Source organism: Anguilla anguilla, chromosome 12, assembly GCF_013347855.1.
Source record: "Anguilla anguilla isolate fAngAng1 chromosome 12, fAngAng1.pri, whole genome shotgun sequence".
NCBI classification, from domain to species: Eukaryota; Metazoa; Chordata; class Actinopteri; order Anguilliformes; family Anguillidae; genus Anguilla; species Anguilla anguilla.
Genome location: NC_049212.1, coordinates 14,867,851 through 14,884,251, shown reverse-complemented (window position 1 = coordinate 14,884,251; position 16,401 = coordinate 14,867,851). Strand labels below are relative to the sequence as shown.

Below are 16,401 nucleotides of genomic sequence, written 5' to 3'. Positions count from 1 at the left end.
CGTTCTCAGTCAATAAGCTGAATATTTATTGAAACTCCTGGCGACATTACTATTGTGTAATAGAGTAGACTCTCAGCTCCTGATAGGACCATGCTGGTAAACATCCTGGCCAGCCTCTCTTGCTCAGTGTAACCGGTTCCGTGGAGTGAGAGAGTGCTTTTCTCTCGCCTGTCTCAGTTTAGGAGCTGTAAAACCCCGCTCTCTCTGACTTGCCGTCGCTTCTAGTTGCCATGGTTTCCTTATCTCCTGGATATGGCAGCCACCAGGCCTGCCATTTTTAGTCTGTGTCTGGGCCTGCTGTGAATGATGCATATTCTAAAGCCTCGGTGTGCCGCTGTTTTTCTTTCCATTACGGCTCTCCATTCATCCGCTGAAAGCGGTTGCCAAGTAATTATATTCAAAACAGAACAAATGACTCACTTTGCAAAGGGTGGGGGCTGGGTTGCTGGTGGGGTTTTAGGGCTGCTTGTTTGCTGAATCTTTGTACTTCAACTGCTTAAATATCAAAACCAAATACGGTCCATGAATGCTGCCATTTTGTCTGTTGCAACACAATATGCATGTTTTTTTTTTTTTTTTTCCTAGGATGACACAATGGTTGTTTCATCACTGATGTTTAACATAAAGGGTTGATGGCCTGAAGGAAGGATGATTGTGTGGTTCAGTTAACAGTGGCAAGCACTGGCGTTGTGAATGCTCTCTCTTTCCAGCTGCTAAACAAGGTTATATAACACTCCCCATCACCCACCCCCCCTCCCCACCCCTGTCGCACGCCCTCAGTCCCTCACTTCAGCAGTGCTGTGGAAATAAGTGAGCAGTAAACATGCATATCAGAGTCATTCAAAGTAGGAGATGCATGTTGTGTGATATTTTGAGAAGCCCTTCTGTTCATGTCGTGCCCTGATTTATTATGAGCAAATGACGGTATGAATTGCGGAATGCCTTTTTCATCTGCGGTCCTAGGAGAGCCTCGAAGAGATGGACTGACCTCATCTCTCGCTGGACTGTAGCCCCCACGTGGGAGAGAGGCGGCAGCCATTCCACGCCATTCTGTCCTCACAGAGCGAGGTGGAGAGGAGGCAGATCTGTCTGTGCACGGCCAAACAGCAGGTGAGGAATGGGTGCATCTTGGGAAGTCTCTGACATCTGTATACCGTCCTCACCAAATGGAATGTTTAATGTTAACTTACATCTGAGTCTTTTTCTATGTCTGCAGTTTATCACAGTTGTCTTGATTAGAAGATTGCATTCAGAAATTCGATATTCAATTTTTGTTGCATGTCGCACTTTAAATACATGCTCATTGCTTCACACTTGCAAACTATGAAGTTGTTTTTGTTTTTTTCAGGATCAGAGGTCTCCTAAAAATGTGAGGAAAGTGTATGAATGTAAAGGTAATGAACGCCAACCTGAAAATGAATGTAGCCAGATTAGCATCAAGTTTAAGAATTAATTGGCCTCTGGAAACCTTGTGGGACTCTCTGGCCCAGTTTCATTTTTTCTCCCAGCTGTGGCCAAACGTCTTAAAATGGGAGCACTCAGTTGTGGGTTATGGCAGATGAAAACGTGCTCTCAGATACCTAAACACGCTCAGACGGCAATGTTTCCTTTTTAAATTTAAATGAGTAATCCATGCTAATGAGAGTAGACTGCATTGTACTTTAGTGGTATGCAAAGTACATAGATATACGGCAATAGACGTTAATGACACTCTCTATCGGAGGTCCATTAATACAAACATATCTGAAATCAGGACACATAATATAGCCAGTCACCAACCCTCTTCCGCATCTCAATGACTGCACGTCAACCACGTTCACGTCACGTCAATTAATATTTGCGTTATCATTCAAATCGTGCTTTAAGATTCCCGTTTTTTTAAAAATTTTGTTTAACCTATTTCTTGGGCCAAAACTGGAGTAAGAACAAATATGAAAGTCTGCTTGTATGAAATTGCTTGTAGTATGCTCATATAAAATTATACGGCTCTCTACAACGAATGGGATGCCTTGTGATGCAAAATAGATGTCTGCTTGAAGCGCTTCCATTAGACTAGAACAATACTGCAAATATTAAATTAGCTTTATCGTCAGGTACCGATTAGACGAAGTCCACAACATTCTATTACTGACTCATTCACCGCTTCGCGCGGTTTTTAACAAAAGACTCCGGTCCAAGTGTTAAAAAGGAGCAACATGAACGCATGCGCGACAATGAATGCGCTCTCTGTAAATGGTATAAGTGGCTGTTTATTCTGAAAACAAAGCCAGGGCTTGGTAGTCACGAACGTCGTTGTCTGTTTATCCTCCATTATGAAGTTATAATGGAGACGAGAACAAAATCTAACATTTCGTAAATTAATCTATAATTCACTGCAAACTTTTTAAAGAACTTAAATAGTAGCGAATCTACAGGTTCTTTTTCTTCTTTCAGTTCATAAATCATCAAAGGGTATTGCATGCTACGCCCGAGAGCATGCCTCTCCGTGTTTTACTCACCATGGAAACACAAAGTGTCCGTTTGCGCATATGGAATAGCTGGGATGAAAGCTGAAGTTCACGAACAAAGGATTGCACGTATTTCACGCAGCAGAACTGATGCATGAAGAGCACTTATTCTTGCGAGAAGGAACGAATATTTCATCGTGGATGTTAACGTATAACGTGGAAGGAATTCATTATTCATTTTCTTAAGCTTTTCATTAATTTACGTCAAGTACGTGACAAATCACAGCGTTTTAATTATGCCTTAATACACTTACTACTTCATTACTCAGTGGAAAAGATTACATTTAAGGACGACGAGGGAATTTCTTGTTTTCGGAAAATCTAGGCGCTGTCCGTGGTGCTGAAGAGGGATGTGCGCGCCCTACTAGAATCCAATAGTTTTTAAATATCACAGTCATAATGAATGCCATTTCTTACCCGTGATTACATTTTAATAGGGTTCAATACCATTGGTATATCTTAAAATTAAAATCGTTTATTTTGTCACATACAGGGGAAAGAGCCCGCGAGACGTTTCTCTTCCGAGAACTCCGAAAAATATGATACACACAAGGATTCTGTGGCACTCTCTCTCATTTTTGATTTTAGTAGGTAAGTAATATTCATATCGGATTTTAGCTCCTGTATTTCACTTTTCTGAACATGTTATAAAGTGCTGCAGTTCGTTTCCTTAACTTTAATTCGCAAAATATTCTCCCAGATGTAGCAATGTCTCATTCAGTTTTAGGAATACGTATGTGTACATGCACGTATGTTGTGATCGTGTAATGTATTCTCAGATAACATTGTACTGTCTTAAAGATATTATCTTTCTAATCCCATGTGTGCCCTAGCGTAGTGCTCGAACAATCACACATATTTTCCCGCAAAACACATTTTGAAGCTCTTGGAAGCTACTGGGCCTGTGCAAGATCTGTCTGGCGACAGGCACAATGGCCGTCTTGCCAACGCCAAAGGAAGGGAATATAGTCAACAGAAATACAACAAACAAAAGAAAATAAGATGTTATGAATCCAACTAAATTATTTTGTTTGACTTAAAAACGTGCAATTAAAGTAAGCACGTAAAACGTTCATCCGCCCAGTACACGCAACACGCTGTTGTGATGCTGGACGGTACTGATACTGGGCGGATACACGAACAAACCCGAATGACCGATGTGTGTCAGAAAGTTTATGATATGAATTTAATTGTCATCGCGGAAAAACATTAACTGAAATGATAGCAGCTTAGATAATACAGTACAAGACAAGATCAAGACCGATTCGTTAGTACCAATAAATATCCTGCCAATTCCCTCTCTGTAGAACTCAGATGCTGAACAGCTCTCAGAGATGTGTACTAAAGATCAAAAAGCCAAGTCACAGGAACTTTATGGTAGTTGGAGATTTCCCTACCAAAAAGAGGAGGATTTAGGAGTGTAGCTTGTCAAGGTTTCCAGGGTGTAGGTTATCATGGTTTCCAACAGATGGAGACATTTCAAATGTGCAACTGTTGGATGTTGATGGGATGTTTCAAACACGGGATTCAACCAACGACTTTGACCCATGATTCAATGCAGTTGGAAATTTATTTTTACTCACAAAACAGCAGACCACAGTTCAGTGACACTATACTGTTCTGTTACTATGACTTTGTCACGTTTGCTTCATTCATTTGTCCGTTCAGCCCTTAGAACAAAACATGATGAGATCGCCGTTGACAGGAGGTGCTCATGGCTGTGGCTTATATAAGCCAGGTCTGGGTTTCATCATCAGTACAAAGATGGCAGCCAGAGCCGTGCTCCAGTCACATACCCTGTCACCTGTTTTATTTCGCACATGATGTGACTGTTGGGATCGAGCTCTGTTAACCCCAGTGAGCATTAACCAATCGCCAATGTGCATGGCTTGGCTTAGTCCGTGTGTGGCTGTTGTTAAATGGGTTTTGTAAAAGATGGCGGTCGGTCTTTACTCTGAGTAAAGGGGTGACATGAGGATATCCATGAATACTCAGGAATGCTTTCCTGCTGGATGACGGGTGAGAAATGTTGTGGACATGAGAACTGATATCTAGGCTTAGATTCAGCAGCAGGGGGAAAAAGAACTCCTCACAAAAATGTCAAACTGAATCTTGAGCCTTTTCCCCATGCTAAGATTTAAGATCATTTTCCCTTGACTTTTATTACCAATTAAATGCAAGTCTTCAAGTTTTATTCTGGTCTCAGAAACAAATAAATAGCGCATTTGTAAACACATAGCTACAGTATGATTAAAGACAAAGCCCACTTTCATATATATTGAATATGTACTTCGATCTCAGCCAGTGAAGAAATGATATTCTAGTCATGGCAGGGAGAGGAAGTGATTGTAGGGGGGCATGCTGGACTCTGGAGCTCCATATAGGTTCGACCATGTGTGGAACTCAGTGTACTTTGAGTGCATGTGTAGTCCATGATGAGGATCTGACCACATGTGAACCATCGTTTGGACCATGTGCTTTGATTGGTGTGTCCAGTGCAGGTGAGCAGGCCAGTGTGTGTGGAGGTGGAATCAGACACGGAGGCAGTACAGGGTAACCCAATGAAACTCACCTGCATCTCCTGCATGAAGAGAGAAGAGGTCAATGCTGAGACCCGGGTGGACTGGTACTACATCGACTTAAATAATGATGAAATCCCGGTAAGGCTGCTCAGAGAATCATCTCATCCCAGCGTTATCGGACTGGCCATCGCGTTGCGAGAAATACAGAATGTAGCGTGTTTGATCAAAATCCATCCCTTCATCTGGCCATCTCTCCTTTCATCAAACAAGTCAGCAACCTTTTGTTATACCTCTTCCTCTGACTCTCAGGCTGCATCGATTTATATAGCTCTGCAGGCAAGTTGGGAGCAGAGAGATATGACACGTTGAAGACAAAAAAAGCTTTCAAAGACCACTATGTTGTGCAGTGCATTTTTCTTCTTGGCGGTTTGCTTGCTTTTTAAAGACATTGGCTTTTATTTTGGCTGAGCAACAGCTAAAAAACGGTCTAAACTTATTAGGCAGGGAGCCTTTTGAAACTGGCTTGGTGACCCTGAGCTCTAACGTGATGTGCTTTCTGTCAGCAGATCTAACGGAAAGCTAATGTTCTGCGTTTTTTTTGCTGTCAGATGTTCCTGTATGACGGGCAGCCCCAGGAAGTGGACGGGCCGTTTAAGGGCAGGCTCCAGTGGAACGGCAGCAAAGACCTGCAGGACGTCTCCATCAGCTTCATCAACGTCACCCTCAACGACACCGGCACCTACAAGTGCGAGGTGTTTCGCCAGTTCCAATTCGACTCCTACACGCCCTCGTTCAGGGGAGAAAAGATCATCAACTTGGTGGTGAGAAAAGAAGGTAAGACCAGGAAATAGATCCCCATTGATTTTTCGTTTTCTTCCTTGGCCTTGAATCTGAGCCATCAAGCCCTGGAAATACTTCTTGTGCACTGTGTATACGTACATCTGTCCAGGCAGAGTTGTCGTTTGTACTTTGTGTCATATCAATATTTAACATAACTGTCTGTATTTTCATAGTAGATATGGGTTTATGTCTGTTTTATTTGTTTTATGTGCATTTAAAATACTTTCATTTCCTGCAGAATATTTGACATTGTACAGAATGTAGAATATTGTTTAAATAATAATATTGTTTATCTTTGTGTTTTTGTGTATAATCAAAGCTTACAGCTAATTGGAGAGCACTTATTTGCAGGGGAGGGGGTTTGTCTAACCGTCTACTCTGTTTTATTGGGTAATAAAACAGGGTTTATTGGGTAATGTACAGCAAAAGGTTTGATTTCTAAAATATTTTATGGATGTTTGTCTTGGGATTGCCATACATATACATCTAATCTCAGCCTGATTGAACATACCATACTTACATGCATTTCTGCAAAGTTTCACATATGCATTGGAAATTCAGTATCTCTATCTGTGTTTCAAGCTGTGTTTTGGTTTGATGAATAGCAGATAGAGATGATGAAAGCTGCATTGTACTGGTGGGTTATGCAATCATGATTGAACTATTGGGCGAAATTAGCCAGATAATATTTTTTTTCTCATCGTAACTGCACACCAAAACTAGCAAATTGTTTTTTACATACATGTGGTGTCAAACTACAGATGGCTGGAGGTCTGTAGCATAGGTTTGCCGCTCAGCAGTTCAGGGTTAACTTATTGTTAATTGCTGCGCACCCCCAGTATATTTCTGACAGTAACTTGGTGGTAAGGTGGAAATATCTCTCTAAATACATAGCAGTCATTATCATTACTTTATAGTGTAAACATGACAGATTTATGTGCTGCCAACAAGTTCTGTAATTTCTTTACTCAGTGCTTTGACCAGCTTCTATAAAAATCTGGAATGGCATAAACTACTATGGACTGAGATTGCTATTTCTATACTGGTGGCATAAAAGAATAAAGTCATGATGTTTAAAAGAGACTGCAGCATCCCAGTGTAGTTTGACACCTGATCACAACACAATGGTTTGCATCAAGTCCCCTAGGGTGCAGGGCAAAGGGCATAAGGCATAAGGCACATTGTACCGGAAATGGGTTATAAAGTCCAAATTGTCTGACTCTGGTAAGGCATTGAAACAGATGTGCACACAGCAGTATTACCTGCTGAATTTTAGCACTGATCTGCCAAAGCTAGATTAAGATCAAATACAGTAATAATCAGACGGGGACTATTTTACCCTGTGTTATTTCTGCCAAATCACTTTGTTGTACGTCACTCTGGATAAGAGCGTCTGCCAAATGCCTGTAATGTAATGTAATGTAAAATCATTCCAAACACGGTCTTATAAAACATTGACCAGTATTTAGCTACTTAGTAGAAAAAGAAGTGCACATTTTAAAAAAGGGACAAGATGGAGAACCTGAGTGACCACACTTTCATTTTTTTGCATTTATTATATATAATATTTGTCTATTTATTGTAGCAACCAAGGACACTAAAGACTGTGCTGTTCATAGCACTGTTGCTGTTCTTCTCTTGATTGTGCAGCAGCAAAGTCTGCATGTATGATCATGTGATCAGGGTGTTTGGGTGGGGTTATCTGTCTGAGGGAATGCACCAGTTACATAGCTAGGTAGCTTCCATGTGATTGGGGACCGACTGAGGGAGCAAGTGTGAGGAAACGGCCCTGCCACAACGTGTTCACTCAGAGGTGGGATAGCAGGACAACAGAAGCATTGTTATGTTATACTGACATGTGCTACAATATTTAGCTGGCGAATAATGCATAACACAATGCTAAATGGCCTTGGAAAAACATCCAGATGGCAAAATTGCATTTTATGCCCTCAAACATGCGGGGGAATGTATTGCGCATGTGGGTTAAAAATGCAAAATTGCATTCTGAAGAGAATTTTTTGGTTGCTTGAAAAACAAATTGGATTTCCAAGTACAGTACAGCCATTTAAAATTTTTAATTTAGAAACATTTTATATGTTGGACATGTGATGCCCCTCTTTAGAACAAACATTTGATTCCTCTCAACGAACCAAAAAAATCTGTTGTATGAACCAAAAGCATGTTTCCATTCACCTGGGATTGATTATTTATTTTATTTGATTTCATTTTTTGCCTGGCACACAAATGAGCTGCTGTTTTAAAATTGACCTGGCTTCCTTGTCATGGGACAATGATATGGAAGTACAAAGTCTGTGATGTAAGGACTATAGTCAATTCACCAGAGCCTGAGTGGGTTATTACGGTAGAATTGTTTCACTGTAGAATGCACAGTGGATTTGAACACTGCTGACAGGCGGTGGAAAAACAGGTCTGTAGTATCCCCGTTTTTTTTTTTTGTTTTTTTTTTCTTTAAACTTGAGGATCACAAACATAACTGCATCTACTATGGCTGTGATTAGTTAGCTAATGCAGTATTACTGCCATTTGTGGTGAATTCAGAATAAGAGAGGGTGGAAAATTTATTTATGAACCATCAATTATCCTTCTGTTAGACACTTAAAAACCTCAGTTGGCACAGAAAACATTGTCTCCAGAGGCGTGGTTAATATATGAGCCAGATATTTATGAAGGGAGGGAAGTTAATCTCTGTAAATGAGTGTGGCACATTTAATAATTTTGAAATGTGTAACTGGGTCAGTTTGTACTTGTACTACCTCACCACAATATCTGAGCCAAATTGGTAATGTGGAGCACTTAGGCGGTATTCAAAACTGTGCTCAAAAATTTTGCTGTGCCAAAATTTTCTCCTGTAGAATGCCTTGCCAACTGTAATTAATTAGCTGCTACTTATCTTGCCTGACTTGCGTGCAAACAAGATGAAGTTCTCATGGTACAGTGTTACACATGACAATTAGGAACTTATTTTGGCATGAACAATGACGAACGTGATGCACCTAGACAGGTTTATCAGCCGAGTACCTATTTTAATCCCTAATGGCCCTTCAGTATGTGCTTTTAACAATATTACAGTAGTGATGTGAGAGTGAGGTTTCAGGAACCTGTAATGGTTTGAGTCTTCATGCGCTGTCAATTAAGTATGTTTATGATGTCATCAAAATAATGTTTCTATTAGAAAAGCACTCCAGATGGGATCCTGGTGAGTCACTGATTAGTCATGAAAGCATCTCCAATTTTGGCCTTAATAAAGCCTCGCTCTTGAGTCATTGTATTACAGTATTGCCACAGATGAGATCAGATTAGTTTGGCCTTTTGGAAAACTGCTAGATACCGTTCCGGTAGGAAAAGGACAGATATGTGAAAGCACATGTGAATGAAGGACACAGGCACCCAAATGAAGGCTCTGATGGTGTTGTGTTTTTTTTTGTTTTTTTTGCATGTTGTCTTGCTATCTGAGCAGCCCCTACAGACCCAACAGCCCTGTACTCTGAGATCATGATGTACGTGCTGCTGGTCTTCCTTACCTTCTGGCTGGTGGTGGAGATGATCTACTGCTACAGGAAGATCTCCAAGTCCGATGAACAAACGCAGGACAGCGCGTAAGTTCTTGAGGGGGACGTTTAACGGTCAATGAGGTTGTCACACTGTGCAAAAGCAGCGGTCACAAACCATTTCCGGGGTCGTGAGTAAACATTATGAGTGCAGTTCCATACACCTGCATATGCAGCAAATGTTTCGTACAATGAGTGGCTTTCAGGCTAAAATGTGCTGTTGCAACAGATAGAGGCCAATAAATAAATTGGCTATGCTCAGCGGACACTGGGGTTGGCGCAGCTGTGTCCAGGCTTAAGAGGGCTCAGGTACATGTAGCTTCTGCTGTCTCCTGCCGTATTCATCGAGTTCAGCGGGCTGGGACTTCTACAGTTAATCGGCTAGGTTCCCTGTGCCTTCTCATACACGCTATTCAGCTTGAAACTCATTTGGTTAAGCTTCACTGTGATGGCAAATCTTCATGCCCTCCATGACGCACTATTTCTGTGTGCATACCCTGGGGCTGCCATCTGATCAGATTTTGTCTTATTTTAATTAATTCATTAACTAATTTTAGTATTTTATTTATGTAAATTTTAATGTGTAAGTGCCAGCAGAGTTGTTATTTTTTAGATCATTCTTTTTCTATTATAAATATATTTACTTCTACAATGTGTACATTCAGTATAAGCACATAATACCACACATATAATATATATAATATTAGAAATTAATATTCAAAACTAGATTTAGCGGTTTTAATTAATACCCTGTAGACAGTGCTTTGTTTGTGCGAGGTTACTTACCATTTTTGTACATTGAAAAAGTTTTTGTTAAGATACAATATATCATCCAGAAGATTTATGTGTATGTCTGTCATAGTGTTCCATATCTTTAAATGTGATACTCACTCAAGGTTTGGCATATAAAAATATTGGTTTGGTGACAAATCGAATTGGTCTCACTTTGCTTGAAGCAATTTATTTGCTTAAGAATGACAATGGAGTTACATCATGCTAACGATGGCATTATACATGCTTCCTAAATGCTTACTTTGCTACCATGACTGGGAAGCAGTTAAAGTGAAGGTTTCAGTGCTTTCATTTTCCTTCCGATTCACAGCCTGTTAAATGTATTTGTTTCCTGTGGACATGGCTGCTCTGTTTTCTATTTGACTACTACCACATTTTATGCAGATACAATGCTCTTCCACCCACGGTCTCTGTGGTGTTATGAATAAGCTTTGGGGGCCTTCAGCTGGGCCAGGCAGTGTTGTTCTCAGCTGGCAGTGTCATACAGTATGTAGTACAATAGAAATGTAGGCTAGTAAGCCAGAGAGAGAGTATGTGTGTGTGTGTGTGTGTGTCTGTGTGTGTGTGTGTGTTCAGGATATTTTTATGCAAATACACAATGTATTGTAATGCTTAGATGACTTTCTTGTATTCCAGATGTTAGCTGAAGATGTGATTGATGTTAGCTGAAACAATCATGGTCATTTAATTTTGATATTTCAGTGTTTATTATATAAAAATTATATATATATATATATATATATATATATATATATATATATATATATATATATATATCATGAAATGCCTTTAGTTTTCAGATCACTTCAATAACATTCAGATGTCTTGCTATGAATATTTAATTCAAAAAAAATTATTTAAAAAAAATAATACTGGATAATTTATGGATTAATCATCATTATTATTTTACATTATTTATGATAAACTTCTCATCATGCAGAGTAGTCTATGTGTTGTGGATTCTTATGTTTGTGGTCTGCAAATATGGATGTGTTTATTCTGGCCTGAATTAAATTGATAAATTACTCAAAAATACCATGGAGCATTGCATTGTGGGAGAAAAGACTTCAGCCAGGGAATGTTTCTGCTGTCAGTAAACAAAAGAAAGTTTGAGAGTTTTGCCTGTTGAGTTCGGGTAGATGGATGGATTGATGTCTGAGAGTGTTGATGTCTCTACCAAAAGCGAGTGTCTGTGTGTCTGCTTTGCACAGAGAGATAGGTAACACTGCAGGGATATTGCGCTCTTCTCACGAGCTGTGTGGGGGTGTTCTAAGAATTTTCTGATTTTTTTAAACAAGGAATGTGGATGCAGACTGCCATGCAGGCGAGAGGACACATAATCAACCTCATCTGCTTAGCATTGTAAAGTAATACTAACAAACAGATGCCTTTCAATGCATCGGTACAATCACTGCTTGTAATTATGTAAACACAACCTCCAAAAACAAATACAGAATTGCTATGAGCAAGTACCCTTTTAGCACATTTCTGAATTTCTAAAGCCTGTTTTTTTTTTAATTAAGAAAGAAATTAAATTTCTTAATCTGCAATGATGTTAGTTAATAGAACCTTCTTGTAGTGTTACTACTTTATGCCTCAACTTTTCAAAAAGCTAAGGGAGAATTCAGCACAGAATGCACTGGCAGCAAGATTGATTGGTACTGTTATTCTCAGGGAAAGATCAGAAGTAGACTGAATGTTCAAGATTATTCTCAGAGAGTTAACTAATGCCTGAGATTAACAATTAAAAACATCACTATTTGAGCTAAGTAAAAAAAAAAAGAATCACTAGTTAACTGGGAATATATATATATATATATATATAATTATAAGCCCAGGACATTCAAAAGTAGAGAGTATCTGTGTGCCCATAATCTTTCCTCACTCCAGCATGATCTGCCCCACCCCCCCCTTCCCCCCCTCCAAAAAAAAAGTGTCTTCCCATCGTCAGCCAATGAAGGAGCCACAAAAGGAGCTCCCGTGAGTCAGCAGAGCTGGTGGCATGTAGCTGTGTCCTGTTGTCACGGCGATAGGATTCCCTTAGCGCTGCTTAGAACTGCTTTTCTTTTTGTGCCCGTTTACCCACAGGACAGACTACCTAGCCATTCCCTCTGAAAATAAGGAGACCCCCGGTGCTCCAGTAACGGATTAAAAGCGATTTTCTCTCACACAAAAAAACGGTATTTTTTTGTATTTAACTCTCAATTCAATCTTAATCAACAACATCACCCATTGTGTGTGTGACTAACCGGATCCATTAGATATACTTAATTTTCCATCGACTCCGCCCCCTGCCCTCCCCGTTCTCCTGTGATCCCCACGCGAAGCATCCCTCACCCTTCCATGCACATGCCTCTGTGCCCTGTGCCCGCTCCCCTCTGTGGTGTAACCTTTCTCCCTGTGACCTCCCCTCACACAGAGAGTAATGCTGTCAAGGAAAAGAGATTTCTGTACTTGCAGAGCCAATGGAAGGAGATGTAAAGCACACTGAATTGAGGGGTTGTGTTTTTTTGTTGGTGAAAGTGGCAAAGACAGGCTTTAAAAATTAAAAAAAATGAATTGAAAGTAAAAGTTGTTTACCTATGGCCCCTTGAATATATTGGCTAAGGCCTGGATTGAATTAACATTTCATCATCAAATTTGACTCAACTCAAGTGCTTGTCTTATTTTATACACACATTTTGTTGATTGTTGAACTTGTTTAACTGTTGAAAAATATAATTTTAAGTCAAAGTTAAGGAAAATATTGATTGAATTGATGTGTTTTTACCCTTTTTTTGCTAAACGTGTATTTGTTATTTGGAAATATTTCAGTTGGATGAAAAATTGATTTGTCAGGTGAAGCTTAGTGATGGATTGGAGGTGAAACCTGTCCTTAGTTTACCTTTTGGCCTTGTGTGTCGCAAATCTCTTTCCCCACATCTGTCGTATTATTTTTTATTTTTTTTAGTGGCACAGAATCATGATTTAACTGTGTGGTTGTTAATGACAAGCTCCAAGGGCAATGTGTATGGAACATTTCTTTGTCACTTTGATTAACCTACTGATTCCACGCAGTCAAGCTAAAATGCATTTTTGACCCGTTGTACTAGCAAAATCAAGTTAATGTTAATTTTCCCCTGAGAAATTTATTCATCAACTAATGCTGTTCATGTGAGTTGCTATATAGCTGTTAATCAGGGTCTCTTGGATCAGCAGTCTTCAGTATCCAACATCATTACAGTACTAGATTATAAGAACATTGCATACTGCAAGCCTTCGTATCTCTGAATTTAATTTTAGAATTAATTTTACATCTCACTAAGCTCTGTATCTCTGTGTATTAGAGTCATTCACACTTTGACTGTTTGTCTAAAAAAGCTGCTTTGGTACATTTATGTCCATTAAGAGCATTTGAGCTGTACGAAGAGATGATGTATTTGAACCTTGTTTATAATGTATGCAATCATTTTCACATTGAGCAGTACTGCAGCTACATAAAGATATACAGTGCTACAAAAAAAACATACAACAATTACATTTACATGTATCATTTCGCAGACATGCTTGTCCAGACGAATTTACAAAGTACTTCAAACTTCAATATGATAAAATAACTTCACGTCCATTAATTAGCAAGTTAAAAAAATCAATCAAAATAAATAGCTACAGTCCATAAGTGCTAAGGTTTTGTTTTTAAACAAAACTTCCTACCAGTAAAAACACTACTTTTTCCTGAATACTTCTACAGCTTTTTACTGTCGTTACTTTGATCCTTCTTTTTTTTGCTCTTGTACAAGAACATTGCTCTTATACAAGAACATTGTCCCCCATCTGAGGCCATGGGCCAGTTTTTTTATTGGGTGAATATTATCAGTACGGTAGTTTGTTTTGTACAGTACATGTTTTCAGAGGAAGAAACAAAAGCATTTCTGTGATTAAGTGAGAGCTAGATTGGTTTTTATAAGTCAAATACCTGTTGCAGTTTAATTGCTTTATGTTAACCATTAATTTCTGTCCTTTGACTGCTCATTTGTAAAGGCCGCAATGCATGATGGCATAAAGTGGTATTGAGGGAATATTGTATGCCAAAAGAACGCAATTTTAAGACAGATCTTTTTACCTCTAGTCTTTCTTTCTTTCTTTCTTTTCATTCCTGTGACTCATGAATCTGAGGCTGACTATGAAGTCTGCAGGCATTCATTTGTTTGAAAAGAGCTACTGTGTAGTATGAGGGTCCACACTATCTGTATGCATGACATTTCCTTCCTGATAACTCACAACACTAATCATGTGATTAAAGCAGCCAATCAGAGTCCTCGGGCTGGGTAAAGAAAAAAAATTAGAATATATATATTTAGAATTGAACCATTATGCTTTTTTGCTGAAACAAGCATATAAAAAATGACCTTCTGCTCTTCTGTTTCAGGTACTGAAGGACCCTTAAGCCTCTGTCGATTGGCGTAATTGTGCAATAGGCTGAACTCTTCAAAGGAACAAGGGGGGGTCGTCAGAACCCCGCCCCCTGCCCCCCACCCCCCGCTGCCCCTTTGTCTTTGTGCTGTGCTTGTGCAAAAGATATCATCGTTGATCAGTCCACGCTTCCTGCTTATTTCACATACCTTTGTGAAGTATGTTGTGATCTGATAACAGCTATGGTATGTTTGTGCCACTGTCAGCCATAGAGGACAAAACAAGAGTACTTAAAATGTGGTGAGATTGTGCAGTGCTGTAGATATAAAAACAAAGGAAAGAGACTTTTCAAAAATGTGAAATTGAATCAGAACCTTGACCCATGCACACAGGGTACAGGCCTGGTGAACACAGATGCCTTTCTGCTACAAGTTCTTTATGTTAACAGGACATTGGTTGGTTGGTGTTGGTTAACAACTAGGACCCGGGCCAAAGCTCTGATGTAATCAGCTCGTTTGTCATTAAACTTTATGGTCTTCTGCTTTGTCATATACTGTACATATAGCCACTGTTTTATTTGAAAACACAGTGTTCCTCGACATTTTACAGACACAGAAATGTTTATCATCATTGAACTTGTGCAAGCAATATAATTTGAACTCCAGCTCCAGCTTGAAGACTGAAATGACTGTTTGAATATGAGATACAGACCCAATTCTGTATGTATTCACATTTCATTAGCTGAAATCTACCATTCTTTGATATATACAATTTTTTAAAGTTCTTATTTCAGGTTATTTGGATGGAATGATTTCACATCACTGTCAGATACCATATTAAGGTGGAAGTTTGACCATTTGAAATTCCTCACAGAAGCCTGTGGGGTGAAACAGAGACCTCCTCTCTCTGAGAACTTGCTTGGGTCAGATGGTAAAATACTTCAGCAGCGGAGTCAGTCACATGACCAGGCGCAAAAAAAAAGTGCAGCACAGTTCTATGATAGTCAAAAACACTTTATTTTCACACCATTGTTATTACTTCAGGCCTGTTCACTGCTGAAATAGATTATTTTATTTTGTATTTGAATTGGCGGGCCAGTTTCAGGTTATGCACAGAGAGTGAGGACAAAAGGGAGGGAGAGTTCGAGAGAGGGAGGGAGAGAATGAGGAAGGAATTCAGTGATGGAAAGAGAGGAGAGGTGGCTTTTGTATGCATGCCATCATAAACGCAGTGTTGTCGTTGAATACAATCTGCTGATCGAACAGTTTCTTTTGTAGCCACCATTAGTGGGGGTATTTTATTAAATGCATTGTGCTGATATTTTCAAAAGTGCTGTGCGGAGTGTGCTCATTTTCTTCTCATTTTATATTGCATATTTCATGTTGACTGGATTGAAGAAATAAAAAATTAAATCAATTCCTATTTCAGAATCGTTTACGGCCTCTGTTTACACCGTCTTCGTTTGGAAGCCTGACAGTATAATGCGTACACAGTACTAAAAACGCAACCGGAAATCCACACCACGGAGTGAGGCGAGGTTCCATTATCGTCCGTGTGACTGGGCCCTCAATCAATTACAATTGATCTTTCCACAGATGAATCAGACTAAACCCGGAGAATGTGCTGTCATTCTTTTTTGTTATTGTGCCATATGCCGATATTCTCATGCAGCTGATTTTTCGTTGTTTTTAATGCAGCGTAGAAATGAACAAATTGAGTACAAAGGGCCAAGGGGTGGAAGCTGCACTTGACAGTATGCATCGATTGCAGTCCCCGCAT

At 39.5% G+C, this 16,401-nt stretch overlaps 1 protein-coding gene across 1 annotated transcript; it reads left to right on the top strand.

Moving 5' to 3' along the window:
* The first annotated feature begins 927 nt into the window (after positions 1–927).
* Positions 928–16,049, top strand: scn3b (sodium channel, voltage-gated, type III, beta). Its single transcript, XM_035386146.1, has 8 exons — positions 928–1,110; positions 1,349–1,369; positions 3,001–3,098; positions 5,004–5,167; positions 5,638–5,863; positions 9,348–9,486; positions 12,319–12,410; positions 14,639–16,049. Coding segments are annotated over exons 2-7 (693 nt in total). The 5' UTR covers positions 928–1,110; positions 1,349–1,367; the 3' UTR covers positions 12,383–12,410; positions 14,639–16,049.
* The last annotated feature ends 352 nt before the right edge of the window (positions 16,050–16,401 follow it).

Excerpts from the sequence above, each read along its gene's own strand:
- scn3b (XM_035386146.1), top strand. Across the intron at positions 5,168-5,637 it reads TAAATAATGATGAAATCCCG|ATGTTCCTGTATGACGGGCA; the intron begins GTAAGGCTGCTC and ends TTTTGCTGTCAG. Across the intron at positions 9,487-12,318 it reads GAACAAACGCAGGACAGCGC|GACAGACTACCTAGCCATTC; the intron begins GTAAGTTCTTGA and ends GTTTACCCACAG.